General features: G+C 36.2%; 1 protein-coding gene across 2 annotated transcripts in view; it reads right to left on the bottom strand.

Moving 5' to 3' along the window:
• Positions 1–7265: 7265 nt before the first annotated feature.
• The window catches only part of NDUFS4 (NADH:ubiquinone oxidoreductase subunit S4), a 119694-nt gene continuing 110775 nt past the window's right edge, over positions 7266–16184 (bottom strand). Inside the window, exon 4 of one of the 2 annotated variants that reach the window (XM_029217557.1) lies at positions 7266–7483. In XM_029217557.1, the coding sequence (XP_029073390.1) occupies positions 7471–7483 (13 nt within the window). In that variant the 3' untranslated portion in view covers positions 7266–7470. The remainder of the gene's footprint in view (positions 7484–16184) is intronic. The other variant, XM_029217556.1, reaches the window with a different exon arrangement.

The raw sequence follows: 16184 nt of genomic DNA, 5'->3' as shown, positions 1-16184 counted from the left end.
TTAGCAATTTTCTTCTTTCTTATGTAAAGATCAATCATCCCGTCTTGCAAATTTATAATTTATATTTCCCAAGTGCACTGCACTGTGTCCTCTTAGGTGAATTGCCACCTTTAAAAGACTAAAGCATACTTTAATTGTGGTAAATGTTACTTTAGACTCACATGGAAATCCCTTTGTAAAAATCATATGATTGTTACATGTCCAAAATATTTCCTCCATTTTAAGAACTGTAAATCTATATTGATCCCCAAAACTTGGCCTCTGTACACCGATGCCAAATTGAATCTCGGAGACAGAGTTTTGGGTGAAGTAGAAAAGAATTGCTTTGCAAGGCAAAGGTGGACACCATGGGCTTGTGCCTCAAAAACTGTGTGTCCCAACCTGAGAGGATTTGGTGAGGAGTTTTACAGCAGTGGTTCAAGGGCAGGGCTGCTGATAAGGATCAAGCCGTGTGTATTCATAATGAAAAATGTCAGCAGATATTACATTGTAATCTACTATTGGTGATTTTCTCTAGATATGGATATTCATTAAAGAGTAAATTTGAGTTAGATATTAACAACAAAATTAACTATGCTTTATCACTCTGTACTCACAAGCATTGTTTCTATTTCTTACCCATAAAACCATTAATTAGTTCAAATATTCACAAGTCTGCTAAGTCCTGTTTATTCTCCATTTTAAGTACAACTTTAAAAGAAACTGTTCATTATATTTTTAAAATTTATTAATTTATTTAGTTTTGGCTGCATTGTGTCTGTTGCTGTGCATGGGCTTTCTCTAGCTGTGGCGAGTGGGGGCTACTCTTCGTTGCGGTGTGAGGGCTTCTCATTGCGGTGTCTTCTCTTGTTGCAGAGCACAGGCTCTAGGCATGCGGGCTTCAGTAGTTGTGGCACGCAGACTCAGTAGTTGTGGCTCACGGGCTCCAGAGTGCAGGCTCAGTAGTTGTGGCACACAGGCTTAGTTGCTCTGTGGCCTGTGGGGTCTTCCCGGACCAGGGATTGAACCCATGTCCCCCGCAATGGCAGGCAGATTCTTAACCACTGCGCCACCAGGGAAGTCCGTCTGTTCATTATTTTATCTAAGTTCTATTTATATCTGTAGGCATCCTGCTTTATCTTTCTCACATTATGATTAAAGTTAAAAAAAATTACTTAAATAGAGATCCTAGCAGGCACACATAAATTTAGCCATATGCCTGGCCACAAATAATATTTAATGAATGATGTGAATTTTCATGAAGCAGAGTGCCCAACATTTATCAAGTATATACTAAGTGCTTATTTATTCAATCACACTTGATAAGGACACTAAGGTATTAGAGAGGTCAAGTACAAGTGGCACATCTGACACTTGATCTAAGGGTTGTCGTACTAAAGAATACTGCGCTTTAGTTTCTCTTCCAAAGGGGATATTAAATCCAATAAGTTTAATTATTTATTTACTTATTTTAAACTTTTCTTGGCTCAAGCAGGCCTAACTTCATCATAGGTCATGATGGGCATGTGATTGTTCTAGGGAACCATTCAAAAGGAGAGACAGTTATGAAACCTCATTGTAATTAAAAGACTGATTTTTGTCAACTTGTATAAGTGACTCCCTCTTCCACAACTTTAAATTATATCTACTATTATCTCTGAAGGCCCTTCTAAACTAATCTTTCTTGTAAATACCAATAACTGTGTACTGCTAAACAAACTTGACAGATTGACAGTTTAAAGAGTGAGGTGGCTCTGGGATATTTTTCATGGCTTTATTATCCCATGTTTTGGATTATCTGGGTGAGTCCTAAATGTAATCACTAGTGTCCTTATAAGAGAAAGGCAGAGGGAAATTTGACCTGAGGGGAAGAAGGTTAATACCTAATGCAAGATGTTACTGGCAGGACTTCCCTGGTGGTCCAGTGGTTAAGATGATGCACTTCCAATGCTGGGGGTGTGGGTTTGATTCCTGGTCGGGGAACCAAGATCTCACATGCTGCATGGAGTGACCAAAAAGAAAAAAAAATGTTACTGGTTTTGAAAATGAAAAAGGGGCTGCAAGTCAAGCAAGGCAAGGAATGTAGCTCTGGAATCTGGAAAAGGCAAGGAAATGGATTCTCTCCTAGATCCTCTGGAAGGAGTGCCCTGACCACACCTTAATTATGGCCCAGGGAAACTGATTTTGATCTTCTGATCTCAAAAACTGTAGAATTAATGTGTGTTGTTTTAAGCCAACAAATTTGTGATAATTTGTCACAGAAACCATAAGAAACTAATACAAAGACTAAACAACCTTTTATTTACTACTAGAACCACAGTTTCTTAATGAAATTGCATCTAATTTTATTCAATTTCCATTTCTGATATTCTAGTAATTTTGGTGCTAAGCACATAGCAACGTCTAAGGAGGTATGTAGCTGTTGAGCTTAGAGACAGTTCTTTTCATTTAAAAAATCCTTTATTGGCCTCCTCAATTCCTTATTTATCACCTCTTCCTTTTTGTTTACTGAAAATACCTTCCCTAAGGAATTGTCTGTGACCCTCCTCTCTGTTCTTCATAATTTTATACTCACTACTCTATTCATTGCCAGAGCTGTCATTGTTACAGTCCAGCCAATGCTCTTGGCCCATCTGCTAAGCTCCAGACCCACATTTCCAATGGTGGGCTGTGAATCTTTGATAGCTATCTTTCATAGCTCATTGGCATCCTGCATTCACTGTAACTAAAACTGAATTCATCTTCCCACACATAGATTTATAAACAGAAAACCAGATAATACCAGAAATGAATGTTCCATCAAATAAGCCATGTTAAGAATTTTTGTTTTTGCTTTGTTTTACACAATAATGGAAAACTAGAGAAGTATCTAATTTTTTGGTTTTTGCAGATGTCAATTTTGAGTAATATTTCTTCCAATATGTCTTCACATGGACCATCCTAGTCATGGTGCAAATGCTGCAGGAATGGAAAATCTGACTTTTAGATTATTCTGTATATGAATTTTAACACATTGATCTTCTCAGTCATCAAAAACTTTATATATAGTTGTTTTTCTGTTTAACCATTATAAGCCATATCAAATGCTCATGGACCATGCACGTTGTAAGTGCTGCTCTGACATCACACTGAGGTTTGTCTTTATGTTTAAATCAACTTTTATTGAGGTATAATTTACATTCACTAAGATCTACCAAATTTAAGTAGAGAACTGATATGGAGTATGTCCTAAGGTATACTAAGAAAAAAACACAGCAGGGTACAAAAGAGTACATATAGTATGCTTCCTTTTGTGTAAGAAAGGAGAAATATGAATATGTACATTTGCTTAATTTCCAAAATGAAACACAGCTAAGATAAATCAGAAAGTAATAAAATTGGTTACCACAGAGGGTAGGTAAGAATGGGACTCCTTCAACTTTTTAGTACAATTTTGATTTTTGAACCAGGTTAAAATTTTACATGTTTAAAAAATCAATAAGAAAGAAAAAAATGCTATACATGAATACAAAGGAACAAATGAACCTAACTGTATATGAAAATATATAATATAAAGAGTTAATTCAAGGAACTTGGGAAACAGTGCCCTGACTCTATCTCTTCTTTTTTCTGAATAAGAATTGTGAAGAAATCTTGAACTTTACCTTGTAGTTTGTTACTGGTGGTATTAGTGATTTCAAAACCACTTCGTGTGTATTGTAGGATAGAGTAAGAGTAATACACTGATGTTAGGAACCAGGATTCTTATTGTGAGAGAAGGGTGATAAAATATTCAATGGGGGTGAGGGAGAGTAGAGGAGGAGGGAGATGCAAAGAAAGAACTCTGAGCTACTGGACTGGAATTGGAGGTTACCAAGATATAAAATATGAGCATGTGTGTAAACTCTGCCCACTTACATGGGTCTATATAGTACCCTAAATTTTTTTTATTGAAGTATAATTTATAAATTTGTGTTAATTTTTGCTGTACAGCAAAGTGACTCAGTTACAGGATATTGAATATAGTTCCCTGTGCCATTCAGTAGGACCTTGTTGTTTATCCATTCTATATATACTAGTTTGCATCTACTAATCCCAAACTCCCAATCCTTCCCTCCCCCACCCCACCCCCCCTTGGCAACCAAAAGTCTGTCCTCTAGTTCTGTGAGTCTCTTTCTGTTTCATAGATATGTTCATTTGTGTCATATTTTAGATTCCACATATAAGTGATATATGGTATTTGTCTTTCTTTCTGACTTAATTTGCATAGTATGATAATCTCTAGGTCCATCCATGTTGCTACAAATGGCATTATTTCATTTCTTCTTTTTAAGGCTGAGTAATATTCCATTGTATTTATATACCATATCTTCTTTATCCATTCATCTGTTGATGGACATTTAGGTTGTTTCATGTCTTGTCTATTGTAAATAGTGCTGCTATGAACATAGGGGTGATAGCCTAACCTTGATTTCTAAATATTACTTTCCGCTAAAAGGAAAGAGGGCTCCTTGGAGAAATGACTGATTCCAGGTCTGAGGGGGGAATGTACAAAGTAAAACCTAAAATATATTGTTCCAGAAATCAAGGAAGTGTTAAAAAGGGGGTAAAGATATGCTAAAAGGGACAGAGGAGCCAGCTTGAGGGAGCTCCCAAAGGTGAAATCTGGGACATTAAATATAATGAGAATAATGAATACTAAATAAAAAAGAATCCATAAATCAAGAACAGTAATTAATAACAACAGCAAACCAGTAGGGCTAGCTAGTAAATGGAGAATTGACAGAACTAGAAAATTACCATTTGCAGTCTCTGGTGTAATACCTGATTCAGGTAAGGACAGTCCAAAAATGCTTACACAGTTTGGTAAAGTTTTCTTGGGAAACAGGATTTATGCAACCTCAAAGTATCAAACCATAGATTATGTACTAATTAAGAGATAAAAGTACTTTGTGATGGAGACTCTGGCACGTACCACCTTAACCAAGTGATTACACTAACATCACCAATAATTGCACAGTGATTTTATGTGCCTCCAGGACTGATTCTTTGAGAAAAACAAAAAATTACTAATTATTGGTGATGCTAAGTTTGATCACTTGGTTGAGGTGATACGTGCCAGATTTCTCCATCATAAAGTACTTTTATCTTTTAGTTAGTACATAATGTATGGGTTGACACTTTGAGATTGCATAAATCTGCTTCCCAACAACTTGTTTTAGCATTCTTTGGATTATTACCAGGAATGTTTAACTTTAATCTCATCATGAGGAAACAATGAGAGAAAGCTAAATTATGGAACATTTTTTGAGGACTAGCCTGAATTCTTTGAAAACACCCAACGTCATGGAAGAAACAAAAAAGCAGGTGAACTGTTCAAGATCAAGGAGACTAAATTTAATATATAATTATCGATTGGACCCTGGACTGAAATAAATCAGTGTAAAGAACAATATTGGGGCAACCTGGCAAAGCCTGAATATGGACAATTGTTAAACTATCAACAGTCAAATTTTTTAAAATTGTGACAATATTGTGGTAATATAGAATAATGTCTTTTTTCTAAAGAGATACTTCCCTAAGTATTTAGAGATGATATGATGCCTGCACCTTACTTTTAAATGAAGATTGTGGGGAGGAAGGGGGGGAGAATACATGTGACAAAATATTAACTAGTAAATTTAAGTGAAGGGTATATGAGTGTTAATTTTTAACCTTTTCTTCTTATAATAAAAATTTGTGGAAAATCCCACTGAAAAGGAAAAAAATTTTAAAATATAATCAGTGATCTTTAGATTAGGAGAAAATCTATTACAGTATAATATATTATTATGATCACATACCATCGTTGGCAGGCTTTGGTCACAAAATCATCATCATGAGCTTCCTACAATAAATAATGACATCTCCTGGACTTATTCTTGTTAAATTGACAACTGGAGAGACACTGGAGCTTCTCATTAGGTTCCCAGAGTTGCCATATATTCCAGCATTCAGTCTCCTCAACCTAGATCCACCCCTAACCAGGATCCAAAGCACAGGCGTAATCATGTCTACATCTATGGGTAATCAATTAAATCACAATTTGAAAATCTATTTTTTTCTAATTTCATGATTTAATCTTCATTACCCATGTAGGTTTAATATTTATCTTCCAAAAAACCCACTTTAATTAACTTTTCCTCAGTTTTCGAGAATATATGGGAGATTATTTTAACAATATTTAAGATAAAACAAGTTTTATAAAATTAAAAAAAAAATCTGAGTTCTAAAATTTAAAAAATCCATTTAAAATTAACTCTTGAGTGGTCAGTATAATTCTTAGATGAGTGTAAATAACATCAACTTTTGAACAGCTATTGAATAGAGTCCCAGTAAACTGAAAACTAGAAGAGAATGAGACAGACCAGGTTTGGTTTGTATTCAGAATCACTGAAACAGTCAAACTAACCATTGTTTATTGTGCTTTCCCACGAGTGAGCCTTTGTTGAAGACACTGAGAAAGAAATTTCAATACTTACAGTTTTAGTCATTTGCAGTCTGGCTAGGGAGGTAAGAGTTATATGTTTTTAAATATAAAAGCAAAAAACTGGGAAAATCAAAACGTTGAAAACCAGAGGTTTAAATTGTGTATTACATGCCACAATATAAAAAATGTCTTGAGAAAACACGATATAGTCAGTGTGTGCTTGGTAACTCATACTGTATGACCTAAATGATTAGCACACAACAAAAGCATATATTTATATTTTCTAAAAATAACAGTGAATACTAATCATCTTTTTTTTTTTTTTTTTTTAATACTAATCATCTTTAACAAAGAACTGGTTTTTATTTTCTGAGTCTTTTAATTCACAAGAATATAAAATCTTTACCTGAACCTCACAGTCATGAAGTGTTGATTTGTGGGCAGCATTTAGTATGGAACGCAATTCATTCAGGCTCAAAGAAACTTAGAGAATATTTCTAATTAAAGAAGAGAATTTCAACAATAAGGAGATTTGGGTTTAGGTTTATCAGATTGCAATGTAATCATGAGTTTCTTTACCTATGATAAAAGGAAAATTTCTAAGACAGCATTTTGATAATGATGGCTGGTAGTTTATAAATATTATTAACTTGAGAATGGTCATAAAAAGCAAGTATAAAACTTCAATATTGCAGATTTCAAGTATTCCTTTTAATAGATTTTTAAGTGCCGAAATTTCCTAGAGGTATGATCACCTGAAAATGTCTCTCTATAAAGGAAATTATAACAAGTTTAATTTGAGACATCAAAAAACATTTAAAATGACACCACAAAATGTATCTGTAGTTTAAAGGTCAAATTTATTAGGAGATTGAGGTGTAATATACACGGACTATAAATACTGAACAGCTGACTTTATTCACAGACAAGCAGAGATATAATCCGTGCCAACCTATTTTGTGGATACTCTTGTTCTTTTGTTCCAAGAAAAGTTTGCGCCGTAAGACTTGGACTTGGGTTTCGGAACCCTTCTCTCTTCAACATCATAGCTCCATCCTAGAAAACAAAAACAAAAATAAACACACAAGAACAGAATTAAAGAGGACACCTGAAGAACACAGCGAGCAGAGGCTAACTTTCATAAGTTTAATGTTCATTTATCACGAGTATGTGTCAACACATTTGAAATATAAATACTTAGTAATGCATTCCCTTGTAATCCTGTGTGACGAGAGGGTCTAAAGTATTGCCTGAAGATGATTTACCATATCTTAAAGGTGTAAGCTATGATTTAATTTCTCCTTGCTGAATATTACTTGTTCAAATATCCATTAGTTATGTATTATGTAAAAATTTCCATTCCTCTTTGTGGTTTAATATGTGATTTCTTTAGCTGTAATGAACAATATTGAACAATATAACCCATCTCACTGCTTTCTAAGAGCTGGTGCCTTTATAACAGTTTGGAGCTCACTTGAAGTGATACAGAGAAACATGTACAGAACTATCTATATAAATCAGAGTTAGAGGAGACCATAAGAGATTACTTGGTTGAGCTCCCTGGAGTTTGACAGGCAGATTAAACTCAAAAAGTTTTTCAACATTTGTTTCAAGGGCTGTCTACATTAGAATCCCATTGAAGTATCTGATAACAGTGCAAATTCTTAGGCCTGACCAGAGATCCACTGGATCAGAATCTCTTGTGGGGACCTGGGAATCTGTACTTAATTGATCCCAGGAGATTTTTATGCATAGAAATTTGAGTACCACTGGTCTAAACTATCTATTCCCTTCTGAGAGTTTATACCTTCTCTCCAAAGCCCTTCTCAGTGTTTTACAATTTTGAAAACTGGATTTATATATGTCTATACCTTCTGCTTTAAGTATAGTTCAGTTCTTCTAAGACATGGAGAAAACCCAAATAAACACACTCCTCCTTGAAAATATAATTGTCATACTTTTATTCCCTAGTCCACGCAACCTATCTATATAACTCACTTTTCTTCATTAGATCCATTTTCCATCTCTGTAATTTGTCATTCTTCTCTTCTAGAACTTTCTTCAAATAACTCATCTTGGAACATTTTGATTCATGGCTGAATCATGCAGTCATATATAAAATGTCCAAACTGAATACTGTAGTCTAATTAAGTAAGCTTCTTGATCTTGTGAGTTGTTATGAATTCTAGTGCCTCTAGGTGAGTATAGTATTTGCTACCACAAAGCTTACGTTTCAACAAGCCTTTTAGAATTCAATTTTGCCGTAAAAGTGAAGCCTATGAAACTCAAATCATCAAAGTATACTGCTAGTATGCCTATTTCAGTGCCCAAAAAGGGGAAATAATTAATAACTCCACTGCTAGAACACTATCTTCAAAGAAAGCCCATTTGCTATAAGGAAATGGAGGAGGAATGCAAATGAAACAAATGGTTTAAAATACATCTTACTTTCACAGAACCCCAAATACTGGTATATTAACAAGTGGTTGTTTGAATTTCAAAAAATTTACTAAAGAGCATAAGAATAGTACCTACTTTATAGGTTGTCATGAGGTTTAAACAAGCTAATTCATGTAAAGTCTTGGCATTTATTAACTTCTATGAGAAAGGTATTTTTCTAAAACCTTTATATGAATTAATATTAGTTCTTTTATATAACTGAGGAAACTGAGGCACAGAATGGTTAGGTAACTAGCACAAGGTCACTCAGCTAGGAAAGGGCAGAAGCAGGATTTGAACACAGTCTGATTCTGGAGCCTGTGCCTTAACCATACTCTATTGGTTCTTGTGGTTTATAGTAAGAACTTGATAAACGTAAAGCTATTATTTCTCCCTCAAGTTTGATTTGCAACTTCCTAGCAACTTATCTTCTATATGAAGTATTAATGTGAATAAAATCTGTCATATTGGAACCCATTAATTTTGAACTTATGATGCTTTGAATCTAGTTAGGCATAATTTGGCCTAGTTATTAACTATAGAAAGGGGTTTTGGTAAGCAAATTAATACTGTGAACTAAGCATAATTTTAACATTATAAACTTCTCAAGCATTTCCTACATTAATCAGCAAGTGGTGCTGATAATTATAAAATACTCAATTCAGTAAAGCAGGTATAACAATAATATTTACTGAGCATTTGTTATACATTTAACAAATATTATCAATTGCCTTCTCTGTGTCAGGAACTGTTTAGACACCAGAGGTAAAGCAGTAAACAAAAAATTTCCAAACTTCTTCAAGTCAGTAGGGGAGGAGAAGTTAATAAGTAAATGCATAGTATATTACGTGCTAATATAGTAAAACGTACAATTAAAAATATATATTATATACTAATGAGTACTAAAGAGAAAACATTTTAGAGAGGGCAGATAGGGGCACCTTCCGTCCCTGAGAAGATCACATTTGAGCAAAGACATAAAGGACATCAGAGAGTTAGTCATGTGGATGTCTGGAAAGAGAGCTTGAAGGCAAAAAGAACACAAGTACAAAGGCCTCCATTCAGGAATGCGCCTGGTATTCTGTGTTCTAGGTCCTGCACTGAGTTTTAAAATTGAGTTCATAGGTTGCCTGGCTTATGAGGTAGGCATTATAAATACCCTGATTTTATATCTAATTATGAGGAAAAATAGAGAACATAAACAAGCAGCCTAAAGCCACATGGCTAATAAGTGGCAAAGCCTGGATTTTAATTCAGGTTAAGTCTATGCACCTAACCACCTCATAATAAAATGGCATTTCCCTGTAACTGCAATTTTTATCTATTTCACCCATCTCCTTTCAACCTGTGTGATTTCCTAACTTTTTTTTCTGTTTATTTTTGTAAATGAGTTGAAAAGACGGTTTTAAGAATCCCTGGAAAGTAAGGCTACGTCCTCCATATGTCCCCCCATAGTTGTTTAGAAAGGAAATCGTTTCTAGTGTGGATTCTACGTCTGGTTATTGTAATGATTACTGGTAAGTTACCCAAGACTCTGTGATGTTTTCTTGCCAAATGATGGGTGAGACGACTTACGTTCCCTCCCCCTCTGCCTTCCTACACACACTCTCCAGCCCAATAAAGACACTAAGAGGAACTGAAGAAGAAATGAGAAAGCACTTAGAAATATTTAGTAATTGGTACTATACACACACACACATACTTGATAATCACTCTCAATTACAGTTATCCTTCAACCACAAGGGAGAAAAAGAATTTTTTTTTACTGCATCAGAATGCAGACATAGCTCTATTATCTGTTCTGTCCATGGAGTCTGAAAACGCTGTCAGGGTCACTGCAATGTGAGAAGACTGGGGTTTTGTACACATAAAAGAACAACTGGTTTGGGTTTTCTCCTGGTAACTAAGGAGTGAGCTGACTCTTGGGAATTGTGAGCCAGATTATAGTTGCTGTTGATAGTGATAACAACAATAAATAGAAGTATCATTATAGGGATTGGAATGTGGATGGGCAAAGCACCCTGTGAAACAAACAGAAACACGCATGGAAGAAACCTGCGTTTGCTAACGGCATCCGTCTCTATGCTATTACTTTCCACTTTATCACAGCCACCAGTGATTTTTCTACGGAAAACTCTGTTCCCAAAGCGACACAAGCAACTGTGTTTCTCTGATTAAGTAAAAGCAAAGAAGGGTATGAGGAAGTCTAATGACGATTCACAATAGAGACTGAAACTCAAGTCAGAGTCTACGTAAAATCTCCCTTTGGATTTTTCAGCAGTTTTCTACTATGTAGGACTGATGTTACAATGAAAATTTGCCCTTTTCTGGAACCCTGTTAAGAATCTGACCACATTTCCAAGCATCCCTCTACAAAGTGTTTACCTTACAGTGCCTGGATGAACAAATTCACTGGTCCCACTAAAAACTTCATACCACAATCTTTCCCAAATTATTTTTGTAATATTGTAGCAGTATAAAGGCTACTGGGGCAAGCTGTAGCTTAAACTAAAAAGACAAGATAACTACAAGAGTAAAAGCACTTGAAAGGACATTGAACATTTGTACTTAATGAGTATGTTACATGAACTGTACTCATCTTTTCTACTTCCTATTTGAAACTTGTTCTTAGAAGGATAGAAGATAATATAACCTGTGGGAAATAAAACATAGACCTTTAAGAATGGAATCTTATTTGTGAAATGTTTAAATTTCCACAGGAATTGCTTTTTCAACCTGAAAATTTTTTTTAAAGAAACAACTCAAACTTGAGTTTTTGAATGAGATTATGAAAGTGAAAACGCTTGCACTCTCTGAATGCTTGTATAAAATCAAGGTGTAGTCTATGACAGTGGTTTCATGTGTTGTTCTGTTGTTCTGGTTGTTCTGAAAACCAGCCCTTGCTCCTCCCAGCTGTGCAACAGAAGAAGATCAAAGCAACTGAGTCTAAGGCAGCTGCCCAGGGATGGGGTAAAGCTCCTAGGGCTGCCGTCACTTCCCACTGAGGAGAGCAGCCATATGGCATGGATTAACCACAAATCCAACCAACAGCACCCAAATGATGAGAAGCTGACTCCCTTTGCTGTTTCACACACTGGAATGCTTTCACAAAGATATTTGAACTTTAAGCCCTAGTATCAGAGAAATACCTCTGGCAAATGCTCCAATAAACTTAAAATGTGATCTGTGATATCCCATGCTCAATTTCTTTTTCAGAAATATGCCCATTTATTTTGTTGACCTCCAGATTGTGGCTGGTATATTCTACGTCCTATGATATGAATGTCTGGTGTAACCTTTTCAAATACTACCAAAAAACAAAAACAGAAAAGCCTCTGAACAAAACGAGACCCCAATAATTTATGAATTCCATGTATGAGACAAAAGAAAATCCCATTCATTTAAATTTACAGAACCATTTTATTTATGGTTCAGTAATGCAGAAATACAGAGAAACATTCATCAGTGTTTTTACTGCTTGTGAAGTATGTTACCTCTAGTAAGCTTGGTTCAAGTCCTGTTAAAGGTCTTTCTCCTCCAATAACCTAATCGCAAACTCTGATATTTGGAAGTGAACGGTTTAATGATTTTTCCTACTGTCCATTTGTGTACAAAGTAAGAACGATCACGTAATTTGGCACAAACTGACATATCTGGCAGTCACTGCTAACAGAGGCATGGGATCAGAATAGCAAAGACTTTGAGAGGTATGTTGATACTTAGAAAGTTTCAAGATTCCCCACCAGGCCATGGACCCATACTATGCGCCTAGGTAAAAGCAAAGCATAAACTTAAAATATAATTTAAGGAAGGAAGGGGAGAAGGAAGAAAAGTAGCTTTACAGGCACTCAAAAGTACCTTGGGACTTCCCTGGTGGTCCAGTGGTTAAGCCTCTGCGCTTCCACTGCAGGGAGCGCCGGTTTGATCCCTAGTCGGGGAAATAAATAAGATCCTGCATGCCGCGTGATGTGGCCAAAAAAAAAAAAAGTACCCCTATTTGAAATTCTCACGTATCTAATATTTTGGGGGAGAGGAAGAGGTTCAGAATAATTTAAGAATATCTTAGATCTTCTTTTAGAAAATATTATAGAGGAGAAATGTATTTTGGATACACTGGCAAAGCAATTCTTTCCATGAAAATTATATAAGATGGATTAGCAACACCCTACACCTGCCACAGCTGCAAAGACCAAAAAAAAAAAAACCTTTGATACGATAGTTAATCCTCCCTTAAATTTTATCTGTTCAAATAATATATTTGCTATACAGTATTATTTTTTTGGAGCCACATTATTCAGAATTTGCCACAAAACAAACTGGTTTGTGTTCCAAAAGTACATTTGAAAATCAGTCATTAGAAATTTACAACACATTTTTCTAGAGAACTATACAACAAAGGTAGATTTTTCAAAAATCACTCAGGGCTTCCCTGGTGGCACAGTGGTTGAGAGTCCACCTGCCGATGCAGGGCACGGGTTCATGCCCCGGTCTGGGAAGATCCCACATGCCGCGGAGCGGCTGGGGCCCGTGAGCCATGGCGGCTGAGCCTGCACGTCCGGAGCCTGCGCTCCGCAACGGGAGAGGCCACAGCAGTGAGAGGCCCGCGTACGGCAAAAAAAAAAAAAAAGAAAAGAAAATCACTCAGATTTTGACATAATTGGTCTGGGTGTGGTCTGTGTGTAGGGATCTCCAGAATCCTGTAGATTTCCAGAATCCTATATAACCCAAAATATACTAGAACCTCACTAAGCCCCCATGTATAACACTATAAGAAAAATTATTTCAGACTTCCAACAGGGAATCTAAGGAATTCACGTCTGTCTGTCTGTCTTTCTCCTTAGCAGCCAAACGGAACATTTCCCTAGCCACAAGACAGTCAGTAGTACTGGGACTGGGGATTGGGAAGAAAGAATTATGTAGAAAAAAAATTTGGTGCTTCAGTAGAGACGACGCAGTGTTTATAGAACAACAGATCATAGCTGTTAATCTTCTTTGAGTTACTTTGCAATTCCAAACGTTGTATGTACAAATAATCTTCATTATTCGCAGATTCTGTGTTTTCAAATTCGCCTACTCACTAAAATTCATTTGTAAACCCAAAATGCATACTTGTGATGCTTCCATGGTCATTCATGACATGCACAGAGCAATGAAAATTTTGAGTCATCCAACACACATGCTCCAGCTGAGATCAAACAAGGTAATGCTCTGCCTTCTTGTTTCAGCTCTCACACTGTAAACAAGTATCCTTTTTGTAGTCTATTCACAGCCACGTTTTTTGCATTTTTGTGCTTCTTGTTGGTAATTTCGCTGTTTAAAATGACCCCCAAGGGTAGTGGTTTAGTGCTGTTTAGTGTTTCTAAGTGCAAGAAGGCTGTGATGTGCCAAGTTGTGTTAGATAAGCGTCATTCAGGCATAAGGTATAATGCTGTTGGCCATGAGTTCAATGTTCATGAATCAACAAAATACATTAAATAAGGTACTTTTAAACAGAAACACACATAAAAACAAGATGGTGTATTGACTGGCTGACAAAATTTTGTGATCAGAGTCTCATAGGAATCATTTTCCCTAGGAGCAATATTTCAGTATTCACTAATTTAGTGTTTGTGGTGACTTTATAAAACATAACTACCAGGCTTCCCTGGTGGCACAGTGGTTGAGAGTCTGCCTGCCGATGCAGGGGACACGGGTTCGTGCCCCGGTCCGGGAAGATCCCACATGCCGCGGAGTGGCTGGGCCCGTAAGCCATGGCCGCTTAGCCTGTGCGTCCGGAGCCTGTGCTCCTCAACGGGAGAGGCCACAACAGTGAGAGGCCCGCGCACCGCAAAAAACAAACCAACAAAAAAAACAGAAAAAAACATAACTACCATGAATAATGAGAATAAACTGTACTTGATGGATATATAAATTCTGTCCTGCCTGGTGACTCCCTAGGGCCTTGGAAAAACCAGTTTTGTTTCTATTTGCAATTCATCTCATTCTTTCACTCTATATAAATTTGTGCTGTACTGACTTTTCCTTTGAACTGGTTATAACGCCTGCCTGGCTCCCTTATTTCATGAGTAAAATAAATTCTTCAACACATGTTTACTTATATCTATATTAAATCATAATCTCATCTTTTTCAGAATATTCTTTTAACAATTTTGGAGGTACTACTGAGATGCCCAATAGGTTCACCAACCAAAACCAAGTAAATTTCTTCACCAGAAGTTCTGTACCTTATTTTAAGCTCAGGCATATCTTTTCTTGGCTTCTGAAAGTAAGAGAACTTTGCTGATTCTCGTTTTTCAAATTTCAATGTTGTTCTCTACTAATCTGGGGAACTGACTTAAAGGTCTGATCATTTAATGATTCCCTTAAAATGGATTAATGGGGACTTCCCTGGTGGCTCAGTGGTTAAGAATCTGCCTGCCAATGCAGGGGACACGGGTTTGATCCCTGGTCTAGGAAGATCCCACATGCCGTGGAGCAACTAAGCCCGTGCACCGCAACTACTAAGCCTTTGTGCTGCAACTACTGAAGCCCACGTGCCTAGAGCCCATGCTCTGCAACAAGAGAAGCCACCACAATGAAAAGCCCACGCACCACAACGAAGAGTAGCCCCCGCTCACTGCAACTAGAGAAAGCCCACACACAGCAACAAAGACCCAACGCAGCCAAAAATAAATTTTAAAAAATTATAACATTTTTTAAAATTAATTTAAAACAACCAAAATGGATTAATGCCTTTAGAAATCCATTCTCAGATGAGAAAAGACAGAAAATCTGGTTTGTTAGTCCTTCCAATTTGAGGTCAAATAAATGAAGAAGTTGTAATCACTGAGTAGAGAAAAGCTCTTTAGTGTCGACCAGTGAATATTAAAATTCTATGTTTACTATTAACCCATGGCTGAAATTTCAGAATTGAAATTATAAGTTCTTTGTGTGACTATGTGTCTGTCTACGTAACCTATTAATTCAGAAATGCCTTTACTTCTCATTATGTGTGTGGCTAGTGTTTTTCTACCTCCAGATGGAATTAATGAATTAGATTATAAAATATCTTTAAGGGGCTCTGTTCTGACTGGGTATAGAGAAAATACGTGCTTGTAAAGTGGAATATTCCTAAAATGAGGGAACTGGATTTCTAATACCTTGAATGTGCTAGGTTTAAAAAGTATTCTTATAGGACCTAACAAACATTTAAGAATTTAAATTCAGGTAATATAGGTAAATTTTGGCAAATGGCAAATTGAATTTTTGTTTAATAAAAACAGCTATGTTTTCTCTATCAGTGTTAAATATAACACAAGCATAGATTTTTATTCTACCC

This window comes from Monodon monoceros, unplaced genomic scaffold (assembly GCF_005190385.1).
Source record: "Monodon monoceros isolate NGI ecotype Baffin Bay Population unplaced genomic scaffold, NGI_Narwhal_1 Super_Scaffold_12, whole genome shotgun sequence".
Taxonomy (NCBI): Eukaryota; Metazoa; Chordata; class Mammalia; order Artiodactyla; family Monodontidae; genus Monodon; species Monodon monoceros.
The sequence above is the reverse complement of the archived record's forward strand: the minus strand, read 5'-3'. Positions and strand labels throughout refer to the sequence as shown.